General features: G+C 38.1%; 1 protein-coding gene across 9 annotated transcripts in view; it reads right to left on the bottom strand.

The window, feature by feature from the left end:
- Positions 1–17,666, bottom strand: part of ART3 (ADP-ribosyltransferase 3 (inactive)) — a 36,578-nt gene extending 18,912 nt beyond the window's left edge. For 8 of the 9 annotated variants that reach the window (XM_063107646.1, XM_063107649.1, XM_063107650.1 and 5 more), the window contains exons 1-3: positions 17,561–17,666; positions 16,286–16,368; positions 10,330–11,041 (exon numbers count right to left, since the gene is read on the bottom strand). In XM_063107646.1, coding sequence (XP_062963716.1) covers positions 10,330–11,041; positions 16,286–16,354 — 781 coding nt within the window. In that variant the 5' untranslated portion in view covers positions 16,355–16,368; positions 17,561–17,666. The remainder of the gene's footprint in view (positions 1–10,329; positions 11,042–16,285; positions 16,369–17,560) is intronic. The other variant, XM_063107647.1, reaches the window with a different exon arrangement.
- Between the last annotated feature and the right edge of the window lie 210 nt (positions 17,667–17,876).

Genomic DNA, 17,876 nt, shown 5'->3' with positions numbered 1-17,876 from the left:
CTATGGAGAGGCCTAAGTGGCTAGAAACCAAGGGAGGCCTCCAGCCAACAGCTCATGAGGAATGAGGCCTCAGCTGAACAACTCATGAGGAAATGCATCTTGCCAACAACCATGTGAGTGAGCTAGGTAGCAGAGCTTTCCCAGTCAAGTCTTAAGATGACTGCAGCCTTGTGAGAGACCTAGACCCACAGCAACTGTGAGATAATGTTGTTGTTTTAAGCCACTAAGTTTGGAATAATTTGTTATGCAGTGAAGGATGACTAATGTAAGTTGATGGTCAGTTTTATAAGTCAACTTGTCTAGAATACAGTCCCCAGTTATTCAATCAAACACAAATCTAGTTGTTGCTGTACATATGATTAAAGTCCACAGTCAGTTAACTTTAAGTAATGGAGATTATCCAAAGTAACCTGGTAGGCCTGATTTAATCAGCTGATGGGTCTTGAGAGAAGAGCTGAGGTTTACCAGAAGAAATTCTTCCTATAAACAGCAGCTTCAGCTCATGCCCAAGAGTTCCAGCCTGCCTTTCCTCACAACTTGACCTACAGATTTCAGAATTGCCTTCCCCACCCCCACAATGAGACAATTCCTCACAATAAAAGTCTGAAAATATATTTCCTACTGATTCTGTATCTCAGGTTGAATGTCGACAGTGATGAACAAATATATTGGGTGAGAGTCTGGAAGGGGTTGTTAGTGAACGGTTCTCCAGTTTCCTGTAAACATGGATAAACACTCCAAACTGCCCTCCAAATTGTTCTAGGCATTGACTTATAATGTGAATTTCTCATGGCATTAGAAATGTTACTTCCTATGTGGCCTAGCTACATGGATCTTATTGATACCCCAATTCCAGACGATCCTGGACAACAGCACGGAAACTTCGCTACTCCCAGGAAATGCTAAAGAAGGTTGTCAATCAAAATCAATGGAGGTACTTACATTTAATGAGTCCTCTAGGGCTGGGGGTAAATTTATAAGAAATAAATTTGGATAGGCCAGTAGGCTCATCTTTTTTCCCCCTTTTTGAGATAGGGTGACACCCACTTTCACAACATATGTAATTCGCTTCTGTGAAACTGCTTGCTGTGTGACAAGGTAGATTAATTAAGTTTAAATAGTGTTTGAATTGCTTAAAAATGCTATTGTTTAAAAATCCCCTTCGGCTCTTTAGCCCCCCCCCCCCCCCCCCCGCCCTTGATAGAAGTTAAAAGCTAAATATTAGCCTGCCTTTGCTATTTCCCACCTATGCTGTCCCTGACTGATAAAACCAAGAGCTGTATCTGGTTGTATCTAGACAACCTAAGGAGGAAACTGCCCTGTGAAAGTTTTTGCCATCCCTAAGTGATTAACTGGCTTCTTTCAGCTTCTGTTATTAGCTTGCACTAGGCCTCCCCAAACCCCCTCCTCACACCAGAAGGGTATGTATGTATGTGTGTAACTATATGATAACTATAGATGTGTGACTAATGTAAAAGTGTACCTTTATTCCCTCTAAACTTCAATTCAGGGCTGCTTCCTTCCAAGACTTTCTTGGAGGAACAGTTGCTAGCCTGCCAATAAAACCCCCTTTTTAAATTCTCAGTTGGGTATTCTGGTTCCTTTCCTGTGCAGCAGCCTCACAACATTTTGATGGGTTAGCAGACAGCTGGCTCAACAGGTCTCAGTAAGCTCGATAAAACAGGTGAATACCAGCCACAGGAGTCCAGAGGCTCCTCCTTTCTAACAAGGCCACTTTTCCAACCACGGAACATTAATATTATCTGCCCCCCTCACTCTGTAAATATATTAGCATTATACAGGCTGGTTTTTCTGTAGAGATACCAGCCAAAATGCCAGATTTCTATGCCCACCCTGTTCAGGAAATGATATGTGCTGTACTATTTTCCTTCTTATAAGTTTTCTTCTGATAAACCAATTATTTTTGCACTGTAGGGTGCAGAGAATCCTAAAGCTATGGATTTATAGTTTAATAAATACCACCAGGTATTTATAATTCATCCACAATCCTCCCAATCCAGGTGTAGTTTTCCAAAGGGATAATTTTTAACAATAAGGAATGCAGCCTGATTACATACCTGACATTCCATCTTTATCAAGTTTTCTAGAAAAATAGTATAGAAGATGGTTAACCTGTGGTAATTTTCTATTAAGGGGGAGGAATGGGATTTGTTACTCTTTATTCAGAGTTCACTCCCATAATCTTGGATTAATACCAAGATTAATATCTATTACCACCAGGAATTGTATTATCTAATGAGACATTGACATTCTCTCCCACTTACTAATGAACTGAACTATTTCTTAGATAACTTTTTTTTAAGACCCAAAATATATTTTTATTTTGGAAATTATAGGCAAATTTACAATGATACCACAGGACTGTGTTTAGCACGCTAAATTTAATACAGTAAATTTTTGTATCCCTTTTATAAATATTGTCTTTTTAAATCCACAGACACAGTTATATCCAGTCACAATGGAACAAGATTCTGATTATATCCTCCTGGCTAAGCCTTTTTTAAAAAAATGTTTTGTTTTTATTGGTTATGAATATTCATGGGGTACAAAGCAAATTGTCACTACTAGTGCCTAAGATGTGATGGCCAGATCCATACTGGCAGCATGTCCATTATCACAAATTGTGATTATACCCCATGTCCCCACAATTATCCCCTCGATTATCCCCGATCTCCTTCCCCATCCACCTTTCCCCACTCAACTTTGTATCCCTAACGTATGTTCTCTCCCTCTGCAAGTCCAACACACCACTGTGGTCTTTCTTTCATTTCTTCTTTATCTCTTAACTTCCTCTTATGAGAGAGTACATATGGTATGTATCCCTTTGTGCTTTGCTTATTTCACTCAGCATAAGTTTCTCCAAGACCTGGTCATTGTTCTAAATAGCCTGTCTTTAAAGATTACTTTAGGGAGTTTTTTGACCCTGCATTCCTATTAGTTATCTCTAGATGGCAGTAGAAGATTTCAGTCTATGGTTACAGCCTTGACTTCAGCCTAGGGTTAAATCAGTATATTCAATGGCAGTGGCTGACTGTCAGAACTCTCCAAACACATGGTATGTGTGACCCTCCATAGAGGCCTCCCTTGTGGCTGGTTTGGACATTAAGATGCTGTGTAGCCTCTGTCTAACTCCCATTCCCTTCCCCACGTCCTCACAAAGGGCTCATAATGCACTTCTAAATGCGGGTCTGAGTTCTGGCTCATTCAGAATCAATCCAATGGCTCCACCTCTTTTGTTCTACCACAATCACAAACATAATCATGGAGTCTGTGGGCTCCGTTGCTGGTCTCAGCCCACTAACCAGATACCAGTGCTTGCAGACACTGCAGTCAAGGCTTTTATATAAGCAATGCCTCCACAAATGGCATTTGGCTGAATACATCAAGCACCAAAAAGGGTATCAGCCCAGCTGCAACTGGGTTTCTGACTGTGAAGTGCTGGTAAAGTTTAACAGGCTCAGTGTGGGGAGGGAAGGAAACCATGGTTTGTAGTGTTTGCTAATTTCCATGGTATAACTCTGAACCACGGCCAGTTTCAAGCTACTGTGATGTAGGAAGAACTGGGAAGAAGACATACCTGCCCACAATTGGCTCCTATGAGCTGGTATAAGCTGGCTCCAACTGATGTGGTGTTTGGTCAGGTCCAATGTGTGGTTGATGAGGGGAATGAGCACTTTTTCCTTTTCTTTTTTTTAAAAAATAAATGTCATTGTGTATATTTGAGATTTACAACATGATAATATGGGATACATACAGATAGTAAAATGGTTAGAAGCAGATTAACATCACCATCTCACACAAAGGGGTACTTCAAAAACAACTATAAAAAACATATGCCAATAAATTTGAAAATCTGGAGGAAATGGATAAATTTCTGGACACGTACAAACTACCAAAACTGAGCCAAGAAGATATAGAAAATCTGAACAGACCAATAATAATAAAAGAGATTGAAGGTGTTATCAGTAGGCTCCCAACAAAGAAAAGCCGAGGACCGGACCAGTTCACTGCAGAGTTCTACCAAACCTTCAAAGAGGAACTGATACCAATTCTCTATAAACTATCCCAGAAGATTAAAACAGGCCATTCTCCCAAACTCATTCGATGAGGCAAACGTTACCCTGATACTAAAACCAGACAAAGATACATCAAAAGTAGAAAACTACAGGCTGATATCCTTGATGAATATAGATGCAAAAATCCTCAATAAAATACTAACAGAATACAGCAACACATACACAAAATTATCCACCATGACCAAGTGGTGCAAGGTTGGTTCAACACATGCAAATCAATAAATGTGATACACCACAGTAATAAAAGCAAAGACAAAAACCATACAATCATCTCTTTAGATGCTGAAAAAGCATTTGACAAAATTCAACATTCATTCATGATAAAGACTCTCTACAAGCTAGGTATAGATGGAAAGTATCTCAGCACAATTAAAGCCATATATGAGAAACCCATTGCCAATATCATCCTGAACAGAGAAAAGCTGAAAGCTTTTCCCTTAAGAGCAGGAACTAGACAAGGATGCCCACCCTCACCACTCCTATTCAACACAGTGTTGGAAGTACTAGCCAGAGCAATAAGAGAAGAGAAGGAAATAAAAGACATCCAGATTGGAAAAGATGAAGTCAAACTGTCCCTATTTGCAGATGATATGATCCTATATACTGAGCAGCCTAAAGCCTCTACAAAAAAACTCTTAGGGGCCGAACCCCTGGCTCACTCGGGAAAGTGCGGCGCTGGGAGCGCAGCAACGCTCTGGCCATGGGTTCGGATCCTATAAAGGGATGGCCGGTGCGCTCACTGGCTGAGCGTGGTGCGGGCGACGCCAAGCCAAGGGTTGCGATCCCCTTACCGGTCACAAAAAAGTCAAAAAAAAAAAAAAAAACTCTTAGAGTTGATAAATGATTTCAGCCAATTTGCAGAATACAAAATCAACACACAAAAATCAGTAGCATTTTTATACTCCAACAGGGAACATGCAGAAAAAGAAATCAAGAAAGCTAGCCCATTTACAATAGCCACCAAAAAAATAAAACATTTAGGAATAAAGCTAACCAAGGATGTGAAAAATCTCTGTGAAGAGAACTACAAACCACTGTTGAGAGAAATTAAAGAGGACATGAGAAGATGGAAAGATATCCCATGCTCTTGGATTGGAAGAATTAACATTGTGAAAATGTCCATATTACCCAAAGTGATCTACACATTCAATGCAATCCCCATCAAAATTCCAATGACATTTTTCTCAGAAATGGAAAAAACTATCCAGACATTTATATGGAATAACAAAGACCACACACAGCCAAAGCAATCCTGAAAAAAAATAAAGCTGGAGGCATAACACTACCTGACTTTAAACTATATTACAAAGCTCTGATAACCAAAACAGCATGGTACTGGCATAAAACAGACACACAGATCAATGGAATACAATAGAGAGAACTGAGAAATCAACCCACACACTTACTGCCATCTGATCTTTGACAAAGGCACCAAGTCTACACACTGGGGGTGAGATTGCTTCTTCAGCAAATGGTGCTGGGAAAACTGGATATTCATATGTAGAAGAATGAAACTAGACCTGTACCTCTCAAAATCAACTCAAAATGGATTAATGAATTAAATATAATCCCGAAACAATAAAACTCCTTAAAGAAAACATAGGGGAGACATTCCAGGAAGTAGGAGTGGGTACAGACTTCATGAATAGGACCCCAAAAGTACAGGCAACCACAGGAAAAATAAACGAATGGGATTATATCAAACTAAAAAGCTTCTGCGCAGCAAAAGAAACAATCAGAGTGAAAAGACAACTGACAGAGTGGGAGAAAATATTTGCAAAATATACATCTGACAAAGAATTAATATCCAGAATATACAAGGAACTCAAACAACTTTACAGCAAAAAACCAAATAACCCAAATAAAAAATGGGCAAAGGAGCTAATAGGCATTTCTCAAAGGAAGATATACAAATGGCCAACAGACACATGAAAAAATGCTCACCATCACTCAGCATCCAGGAAATGCAAATCAAAACCACTTTGAGATACCATCTCACTCCAATCATGATGGATAATATCCAAAAGACTGAGAATGATAAATGCTGGAGAGGTTGCGGAGAAAAAGGAACTCTCATACACTGTTGGTGGGACTGCAAAATGGTGCAGCCTTTATGGAAAATGGTATGGACGTTCCTCAAACAATTACAGACAGATCTACCATATGACCCAGCTATTCCACTGCTGGGAATATACCCAGAGGAAGGGAAATCATCATGCTGAAGGGATACCTGTACTCCCATGTTTATTGCAGCACTATTTACAATAGCCAAGAGTTGGAACCAGCCCAAATGTCCATCATCATATGAGCAGATATGGAAAATGTGGTATATCTGCATGATGGAATACTACTCTGCTATAAAAAAGAATGAAATACTACCATTCGCAACAACATGGATGGACTTAGAGAAAATTAATATTAAGTGGAACAAGCCAGGCATAGAAAGAGAAATACCACATGTTCTCACTTACTTGTGAGAGCTATAAATAAATAAATAAATAAACAAACCAACAAATATATAAATAAATAAACAAACAAACAAAGGGTGGGGGGGGGAAGAAGACACAATCACAACAATTCCTTGAACTTGTTAAGACAAGTGAACAGATATGATGGGGGGAGGGGAAAGAAGGAGGGGGGGAAGAGGAATGGGTAAAGGGTCACGAAAATCTACTACAATGTATATTGAGAAGTTAAAATATAAAAAGTAAATAAATAAAAATAAAGATGTCACTTAAAAAAAAAGTTCATGGAAGGATTTGTATTATTTTTTCAATCTATTTTTCCATGCACTTTTTGAAGCACCCTCATGATTTTTTTTTGTGATAAAAGCTGCTAAAATCTACTTAAGGAAAATCTCTAATATAATATAATTTTATTAACTTTAGTCCTCATTTTGTACATTAGATCTCTAAACTTGTTCATCCTACATACCTGCTATTTTGTATCCTCTGACCTCTTCCACCCCATTTACTCTCCCCCCTTCTGCTACCTGTGGTAACCACTCTTTCCTTCTCTATTTCTTTATATTCAAGCTCTCTCTTTTTAAAACATTCTACATATATGTGAGATGTTGCAATATTTTTCTTTCTGTGTCTGGCTTATTTCACTAAGCATATTCTCCTCCAGTTCCATCCATGCTGCAGCAAATGGCAGGATCTCCTTTTTTAAGGCTCAATAATATTCTGTTGTATATATACCACATTTTCTTTATCCACTTGTCTGTTGGTGGGCATTTAGGCTGTTTCCATATCTTGGCTATTGTGAATAATGCTGCAATGAACATGGACAGCAGATAACTTTACTAGGTGGTAATGTCATCTCTTTTGGGAATACACCCAGAAGAAGGATTAGTGGGTCGTATAGTGGTTCTACTTTTAATTTCTTTAGGAACCTCCATACTGTTTTCCATAATGGCTGCACCAATGTACATTCTCACCAACAGTGTTCTAGGGTTCGATTTTCTCCCCACCCAGGCCAAGATTTATCTCTCATCTTTTTGATAAGCACTTTTTCTTTCCACACAAATTTACTCACTCTAACCCTCATCTGCCCCCCTCAAAAACAGAAGTTTGTCTCAGAATCCCCTGCAGATAAGGAAGGACTACTGTACTCACTCTGCTTGACCCAGCAGCAATGGTTTTTGGCTTAGCTAGATAATCACACTCATAAGAGCAAAAAAGCCAGTTCCTCACCAGTTTACTCAGTTTTGTAGAAGAATGCAAGGCAGAGAACACAGCATACTGTTTAGAAGCAGGGCAACAAGAGATATGTCCCTTCAATGCAAGTCTTCTCAGCAGTCCAGAGCTGCATTTTAGCCCCCAAAATGACAGCTCGAGTACAAGGAAACAAGATTACACAGGTGGGTGCAAGAGCCTCCCCAGCTTAGTAGCCTCATGCCACATACAGAGGACAATACCTCTTGAACCTATACAGGATTGGTACAGAAGTCCTGCTCTCGTTCCAGGACTCAACAAGGAGAACACCTGGGTATGTCACACCACAGGAAATTCCAAAACTGTAGCCTCCTGCCAAGTATTTATAGCTCATTCACAATCCGCCTCCCAGCTTAGATGCACTTTACCAATCAAGAGTTATGTTTACCAAAGGTAGGGCTGCATGGTTATATGGCTGTCATTCCACCTTTAGTAGATTACAGAGAAATAGTGCTAGAAGATCAACAGGAAGGCATTTTCATAGAAGAAAGGAGAAAGAAAAAAGGGCCTATTAACCCTTTACTCACATATACTAACACACACCATAAAATTTCAGAAAGTTGGAGATAAAGAAAACACCCTACAAACTTCCAGATAATAAAATAGGTCTTATTCAAAATTTTTATAATTAGAATGACTTCACATTTCTCAACAGCAGCTCCAGAAACTAGAAGTCACTGGAGGGACACCATCAAAATTCCAAGGAAAAATAATTTCTAAAATGGAAATGCAAATCTACATAAACTATTATTTGTGCTCAAAAATAGATCTCTCAGATATGCAAAATCTTAGAAAATTTGTCTCAATGTACCATTTCTCAGACAACTTCTATAGAACCCCTACTCCCACCCCACCCAACAAAGGAGTAATTCAAGAAAGAGTTGCAAATCCAAAAAATAAGGGATCTCTCACAGGGGAGAAGCAAAGTCTCAGAATGGTAGTGAGGAGAGATTTCAGGTCATTCCGCAGGCCTAAAGAGCCTATCATTGAGCAGGATGATGGCAGAATCCAGGAGAGGTATATCCAGGGGGGGAAAAAAAAAAAAAAGAAATGAGACAGTATCTAATATGTCTGACTATATTAAGAGGAAACCTCTGTTTCTGTCAAAGGATCTGGAGGTGAATTACTGATGGGTATAAAAAACTAAGGAAACAAACAAAAAATCATACAATAATCCTGGGGTAAAAGAGGTACTCAAGCACAGAAAAACAACTCTGACTCTGCTATGACCAGTCTTTACTACACTGGGAGATTGGGAAGGGGGAATGCACATATGTTGGGGAGGAAGGGGATGAGGGTGAGGTTATCAGACACTTTTGGTTTACTGATCTAACAGCCATTTCTAATTCCCTTTTTTCTTGTCTCTTTATAGTATAGAGGATGGAAAAACTAATTACCTCCTTTCCAAGCTTCTCCTACAGCTATGGATGACCAAGAAACTGTTCTAATCAATGATCTCTAATCCGAAGTCCACTGAGGGTTTCTTGGAAAGCTTTTACTTTCTTTATTATACAAGTAAATTGGCTGCCATTCCTCGTCCCTTTCTTTTTGTCTTGAACACGGATTGATGCCTAGAGCTGCGACAGTCACACTGCAAACACGAATCAACAAACCAACAAGGTAAGGATAGTGGAACAGAAAGACAGACCCTGAGTTACTGATGATGTAGATGAGCCACTGCACCAACTCTAGACAGCCTACATCTAGACTTATTAAGCAAAAACTATCAGTCAGGTTTTCTGTTAGTTACAGCTGAAAGCAACAAAGAATTCTTAACTAATGCATGGTATATGAAAGCTAAATACTCATTCTCTATGAGAGTACTTCAAAAAGTTCATGGAAAGATTTGTATTATCTTTTAATTCTATTTTTCCAAGAACTTTTTGAAGTACCCTCATATAGTGGGAATTCAATAGATGATGTCTAAAAATTTGAAAACTAAGAAATAACATGTTGAAGTATGTTATTTACTTAGAAACATGACAGTAAGAACCTGAAAATAAAACCCTGAAAGAATTAAAAATGGATACCACTGAGGGATGGGAACTGGGGATGTGTGGGGCAGGAGATTATTATTTTTCATTATAAGCCTTATCGTGAGGTATCACAACATCAGCACTATTGACATTTTCGGCCAGACAATTCTTTGTTCTAGGAGGCTGTGCTGTGCATTGTTTAGCAGCGTCCCTGGATTCTACCCTTTAGATGCCAATAGCAACCCTTCTCCTCCCCAGTTGTAACAACCAGAAATATTTCTGACCATCACCAAATGCCTCTGATTGAGAACCACTGCCTTATAGTACTATTTTATTTTTTAGCTTTTAATAATATTGTAAATGTATTATTTTGACAAAATTAAATTATGAATAAAAAACAGTATGAAAGGAGCTAGACTGGAAACCACTAATGTCATTTCTCTTTTCAAACACCTCTCACTCTCCTTATCTGACCTCTCCCATGGCCTAAGTTAGCATCCCACTTCTTTCCTCCCAAATACAGACAGGACAGACACTTACCACCTAGAAACGCACACTCGTAATGGCTGCAGGTCCTGTTTGTGCTTTGAAGGATAAGGTTATTGCTAGCCTCTTCCCGTGACACTTGAAAAATCTCACTCAGAGGTATTAAAATAATTCTTTCACTCTCTTTATCAAGAAATTTTTCAATGTCAGCTCCAAAGCACGAGTAGATGGTTAACACAACATGCTGGTCATTAGTAGCTTGAGGTTTGTTTGAATATGCCAAGGTGAAATGGCCAAGCCTGGCTTCGTTTAGCCCTCCAAATGTAAATGAAATGCCCTGGCTTGTTCTATACACCACATTTTTGTAACTGTCCTCACAAGGTCCTCTCAGCAACTGCAGGGCTCTTGTCAGGTAAAAATGAAAAGCTTTGAACTGGAAGGAGTAGATATAATCTTTTCGCGACTGGCCAGCCGTCATCACAGCATCATTGAACAGATGGTAAAAGGGAGTTTGCTCTTGAGCTGCAGAAATATATGCCATCAGGGCGATTCCATGGTTATCCTGAAAACTCGTTGGGAGAAAGATCTGAGTTTTCCGGGCTTCCCATTTGGCTGTCGCATTTTCCCACACAGTCTCTAAGAGTTGATGGCTTGCTTTTTCCTCCTTGAGCAGTTGAGGAATATATTTGGTTTCCATCCTGTCAGTACATTTCAGGTATTCATCATCGAATGCATTATCTGCCATGTCTAATGTTTCAGCGTTCACCTTCAAAGAAAAAAGAAATTAATGAGCTTGAAATAAGACATTTAGTGTATATTACTTTCTCTCACATCCTCTCATCCCCTGCCAAGAATCTCTCCCTACTTATAACCAACTTTGGATATGTTTTTGATATAGGGAGTATATTCCATAGCTATTGATAATTTACTTCTCTCAGCTGTGACATATTTGTATGAAAGAGTAAATGTCAGTGGGTGAGAAGTATGGGTAAGATTGTGCCTGCAACTCATTTATCTGAACATTGTGGTGCAAAGGAAAGAACAATGAGTGTGAAATTGAAGAACGGGGTGGCAGTCCTAGCTTTGAACAGTATTCTTAGCTAGATTTCATCAAACCTTCAAGACTGTTAGGAAAATCTGAAATATCATGTGCAAAATACTGTACATGATAAACACATAATGGCAAATACTACAAATCGGTAATATCTGGCTTTAAATGAGTGTTAATTACATTACACCACTCTGCTTCTTGTGCTATGTGAGCATATGTATCATTTAGAGATGTATTATGTCTTTTCAGTTGTATGTGACAGAAACAGAGTTCAAACTAGCTCAAGCAAATAGGGAATTTATTGATTCTTATGACTGAGGTACAACATTATATATAATTCAAATTACCCATTTGTGATATTTGCCATTATATCTTTGGGGATGCCCCCTCCCTTGTTCATACGGCTTGGGTAGGACTGATTTTGAACCTTCTGCACAAAGGATAAGCAGATGATCCAGAATAAGAGCACTCCCAGAAGAAAAATGGATCTTTCTTCCTCTAAAACCATAAACTCTAAGGATATATTGGCTTGCGGCTTCCAACAGTTATCCTTTTAGTTCCATGGAGAATCCTGTCTGAAAATAAAGTAACAAAGACAGACTTGCAAAGCTAATAGGAAGAGAGAATTGAGGCCCTGAAAACTTACCGGAGGCCCTAGATCTAGCTGTACCTGAAGACCATGTTTTAACTCAGTCTAAGAATCAATAAATTCCATATTTGCTTGAGCTAGTTTGAACTGTGTTTCTGTCACTTACAACTGAAAAGGCCTAATGCATCTTTAAATGATACATATGCTCACACAGCATAAGAAGCAGAGTGGTGTAGTATAATTAACACATATTTAAAGCCAGACAGATCTGGGTTCAAATCCCATTTCCAGTAGTAACTAGGTAAGGGAAAGTAACCTTGACATTTCTGAGCCTCAATTTTTTCATTTAAAAAAATGAAGATAAATTGAAGGAAATAATATCTTAATTGCAGGATTGTTGTGAAGATTAAATTACATAATGCATATACACAAAGCTATTAGCCCCATGCCCAGCACATATCAAGCCTTCAACAAACTGTGCTTCTTTTTTATTATTTATGACAGAAATATATACTGATATTATGATCATATAATAGAAATATTATACTGTAAGTTCCTCAAGGGCAGGATCTGTATCATATTTATCTTTGAATCTCAAGTAACTAGCACAGAATCTGGCAAAATATTCAAGTGAACTAAATAAGAATCCTGTACCTTGGCTTGTGGATCAAAAGAGTAGGATGACCAGGAACACTATTTATGGGTTTCTACAAATAAAAGGATAATGCCTCTTTTTCCACTATTCTATATCTGTATGATGCATGGTTGCATAAATCTGCTTAGGGACCTCAGTTGCAGACTTTATAGAGACATTTAGCCAGAAGCTGTTAAAGTTACAGGTTCCATGTGAATGATTCTTGTACTGTGTGTGTGTGTGTGTGTGTGTGTGTGTGTGTGTGTGTGTGTGTGTGTGTGTGTAAGAGAGACAGAGAGAGGCTTAAAAAGGCAAAACAAAAAAACTTGATCCCATATCCTACTGTAGCTATCTCCTTCCCACTATCCCTCTTCTCCCCCTAAAAACAAAACTTGTTAAAAGAGATGCCTATCCTTGCCATCTCTACTTCATTTGCCACTTATATCTCAAACTTCACCGTTTTGGTTTCCCTCCTCCATTCTTCCACCCAAATGATTCTCACTAAGGGAGCATTTCTTCTTCGACTCCTTTGCAGATCTAACATATTTTAGCTATCCACTAATTATGAAGTTTCTCCAGGCTGCTTACTTTCTAACTCTCATCTCTACCCTTAGGCAATTATATACATGCCCACAGTTTCAATTATCAACTAAATACCTCTGACCTGTCCTGTAAGTGCCAGACCTGTAATATCAACTGCCTACTAGATACCTCCACTTGAATGCATGAAGACCCTTTAAACATAATGTGTCTAAGACCAAATTTATAATCTTACTGCCTATACAAGCACCACCAACACAATACAAATTTGGTCTTTATTTAAGACCATCTATTAATTTGTAAAGTTTTCCTAGATATATCCTTCTCAATCACCTCTGTGGCCACTCTATCACTAAGCCTAAAAAACATGTCCAGAGTTATTTCTATATGACAAGTAGTACATACTTCATATGTATTAAATCATTTAATACTGATGGTAACCCTGTGAGGTAAGCACTATTACTAGCCCCTTTGTTTAGAGATGAGGAAACTAAGAGAGATTGAGACTTATACGGAATTGGGATTTGAACCCAGGCAGTCTTACTCCAGAGTCTTGTCCTCTTAACCAACATGTCCTGTTGCCTCTAAATGATGAAGACCACTGACATTTATGTAGCAATTTAAAAAGAGTATAATTCTGTCTTCATAACAACAGTGATGAAAGGTTGGACAGACAATTATTAACATCATTTTAAAAATGAAGAAACCATGACAGCATCAGAAACTATATTGATTACTAGCCACAGTCTTTTGCCAGGGAAGTCACTGAGACCTTCCTGGGTTTGTAGGTCAGTTTCTTGACATGGGAATTTGAGCTTCAGGAGATCAAATCACGGCCATCTCCCGGCCAAGAAATGCACTTTCCTCTGGAGCACAGAATGTACCAGAGCAAGCTTGGGCACCAAAGCCTGATTTATCAAGACTTCAACATAGTATAAGACATCATACCCTGAAACCACCTCCCACATTCCTCACATCATATCAGAGTTGATCCAATATGTTCCTGTCTTTCCCTATGCCTCTAAACGGTCTCTACATGTCTAATTTTAGATATCAAGACTTTCTGGCCAGACACCACAGCCAACTGTGTGTTCTGTACAGTGCGTGCCTTCAGCACTGACAAAGCTCACAAATTCCACCACCATTCAGAGACAACTGAATGAATACTAAGGAATAGGAACAAAAGGCTAAGTAAACAAGCTGATTATATTTTCTTTCTCTGATCTATCCACTGAAACAAAAGCCCATACTGAGGAATTTCAATTACTAAAAATTTATTTTAAATATGTGAAACTGACCTAAATGTTCAAGGAGAGAATCTGGTTAAACAAATTATGGAACACTCATATAACAAATATATTAAAATTATGTTGCAAAAGAATATTGAAAATGAAAATCAAAACCACAATGGGACTTGACACAGCCGTTGTAAAAAAACGTCTGGCAGTTCCTCAAAAGTTAAACATAAAGTTACCATATGACCCAGAAATTCCACTCCTAGGCATATATCCAAGAAAATTGAAACATATGTTCACAACAATGGTAATTCTGTTATCATGTATGATAAAGCATAACACCCCCAATTCATTTTCAAATATATATTTTCTAGGGTCGGCCCGTGGCTCACTCAGGAGAGTGTGGTGCTGATAACACCAAGGCCATGGGTTCGGATCCCTATATAGGGATGGCCGGTTCGCTCACTGGCTGAGCGTGGTCCTGACAACACCAAGCCAAGGGTTAAGATCCCCTTACCGGTCATCTTTAAAAACAAAAACAAAAACAAAACAAAACAAAAAAACCCAAATATATATTTTCTCTCTATATATATATAATAAACTTTACTCCGTAATGCTACCAAATTATGCTTGTATTATCTCCAGATATTGATAAAGATTATGTGATTATAAAAAATTTATTTAAAAGTTCACACAAAATGTTCATAGCAGAACTATTCAAAATAACCATAAAATGGGAACAACTCAAATGTCCATCAACTGATGAACAGAAAGACAAAACGTGGTACAGCCATACAATGCAATATTATTCAGCTATGAAAAAGGATGAAGTTCTGATATATGCTACAATATGGATGAACCTTGAAACATTATGCTAAGTGAAAGAAGCCACATATTGTATGACTCCATTCAGATGAAATGTCCAGAATAGGCAAATCCATAGAGATAGAAAGTAGATTAGTGACTTCCAGGGAATGGGGGAAGGAAGGAATCGGGGCTGATTGCTAATAGATACACAGTTTCTTTTTGGGGTGATGCAAATGTTTTGCAATTAGACAGTGGTGATGGTTGCATAACATAGTAAATATACTAAAAACCACTGAAGTGTACACTTTAAAGTGGTAACTTTTATGGTATGTAAATTTTATCTTAATAAAAAACACTCACTGCAGCATAGGTAACAGAATACACAATGATTCTATAAATAATAAATCAGAATATTTAATTCATAAACTGATAAATTTTTAAGAATTTAAGATGTTTTAAAGAAGGCATTAAAATGAGTAAACAAATACTCACCCAGAAGTGATGTGACAAGTAATAATGTGGGGGAAAAAAAATCAAGTGATTTACCTGTCTCATATTTTACATACAAATGTTACAGAATGTTTAAAGATTCAACTGCAAATAAAGTCATAAAAGTTCTATCAGAAAAAGAATACTGAATGTGAGAAAATGATCATTATATAATCTAATAAAAACATGTAACTAGACAATGCAGCATTATCTTATTTGGAGAAAAACACGTGATTTTTTCCAAATATTTAATAAGATGGAGAGACATGGAGAACGGTTTTAACTTAAAAAGCCAAGTTAAAAAAAATACTACGTTTAGTGTGAACCCATTTTTGTAAATCAAACACACACTCACACACACAGAAAAAAGCCAAGAAAGCTATATACACCAAAAGGTGAATCTTTCCCTCTGAGTACAGGGATTATGAATGAGTTTTACTTTCTATTTTTTTTGCTTAATTTTTTTTTCAACTTTCCACAGTTAACTTGTATAGCATCTGTAAAATTAAGAAAAAATAATAGCTATGTGTAATAAATTCATTAACCTACCCTACCTACTCCAATTTCCATTTCCAATTCCAATTTCCACCCACACTGATGCCTCAGGCAATGTTATATCAAGAGCTCCATTCCAATGACCACATGCTTCCAATTTCTAACATTACCTGAAAGATGTCCATTAGAATCATGGCTGCCAGCAGCATGAGGACCATTTTAAAACGTCTTGTCTTCATTTTTCTCTTCTAAACTAAAATGAAGAAATTCCAATTCAGTAGACTTTTAAAATAAGTTTAGGGGAACAGAACAGGATGACACTCTATTTTCATTCTGGATGAGAGTGGATATTGTGATGGTCAGGAAGTGATTATTAATAAATTCCTAATGGCTGGAAGAAACATTAGGTTTTATCTAGTGGTCTAACACCCTTATTCCACTGATGAGGAAATAAAAACTCGGAGAACTTCACTGATTTGCTCAAGATTAAATCTGTTTATTTCCATATTTTTCCAGACATGTCATTTTTCCCACCATAGTCACTGGTAGTCCTATTTTCTTGTTTTCTTTAAATTTTCCCTCAGCATGCACAGGAAATTACACAATCAAACTAAAAAACAACAGTCTCAAATTGGTCCCCTAGCTCCCAGTTTCTAAGAATTCTCCAGGAATGTGTCTACGCACATCATCCATTCTTCTACCCTCTCTGTAAACTAAGTCATGCCCATTTGGTTGTGATAGAAGAGATAATGAGGCTGGTAATGGTAAAAAGCAATAGATACTAGAGGTGGCCTCCTTCCCGCAAATAATAACAATCAAGAGAAGCCTAAGGGTAAAACAAGTGTATTGCATAACTTTCTGAAGGCAGGAAGAAGAATAAGAAGGAACTGGGTAGGCAGCAATTCTAATAAGATTATACAGCTTTATTGGCCGAATGCCCAATATTCATCCCAGTATTTATTATACTGAAAGGGGTAAACAGGAGGGTAAGAGGCCGTCAAAGGCTGAAGCTGTACCAGAGCCATTAACCAATTCAATCAAAGGCTACAGCAAGTTGGCCTATGGTTCCTTCCAAATACCTCCGACAAAGTTGATATTACTGAAACTGAAATGAAATCACTATTTATCCTACCAATCATCATATTCTGGATTCTGAAAAGGGGAATGAATAGCACAGGGGAAGGGAAATATTCTTCACATTTATAGATCATTTTGGCCCCAGTGTCCCATCTTTCTTCAGGAGCAGTTTCTTTTATAAAAGATATTAAATATAGTACCAAAATGCCACTTGTGTGTTAAACTTCCCTTTCCAAAAAAGATTTGTGATACAAGACCTTGACAAATATCTGTCACAAGGCAGCATGTGCCAAGCAAGCTGTGGATCGGGGTTTTCCTGAAAATTCTTCACTTCTGTAGTCTGAGTGGAAATAAGTCAAAATGTTTACCTGACTTTTGTGCCTTGGGAGGAGGTTTAAATGATGCTAGGTCTCAAACTGATTTCCCACTCTCAGCTGTGGTGAGCGTGTCTTCAGGATGAGATGTTGTTGACAGTGAGAGCTGAGAAGGGAATGCTTTTCTTTTTATAAACACCCCCAGCAGCAGCTTGGCAGTGGCACTTTACCCCACTTGTGTTCTGCTATTTATATCTGGCCCCCACACTATGCCTTGGAATCACTGCTGTTAACACTTTAAATCTCCAAGAGGCTTGAAAAACCACAGCAATTCCCTCTAACCACTTCTGAGCCCCAGTTCTAGGCTTCC

Source organism: Cynocephalus volans, chromosome 9, assembly GCF_027409185.1.
Source record: "Cynocephalus volans isolate mCynVol1 chromosome 9, mCynVol1.pri, whole genome shotgun sequence".
NCBI lineage: Eukaryota > Metazoa > Chordata > Mammalia > Dermoptera > Cynocephalidae > Cynocephalus > Cynocephalus volans.
This window is presented reverse-complemented; position numbering and strand designations above follow the sequence as displayed.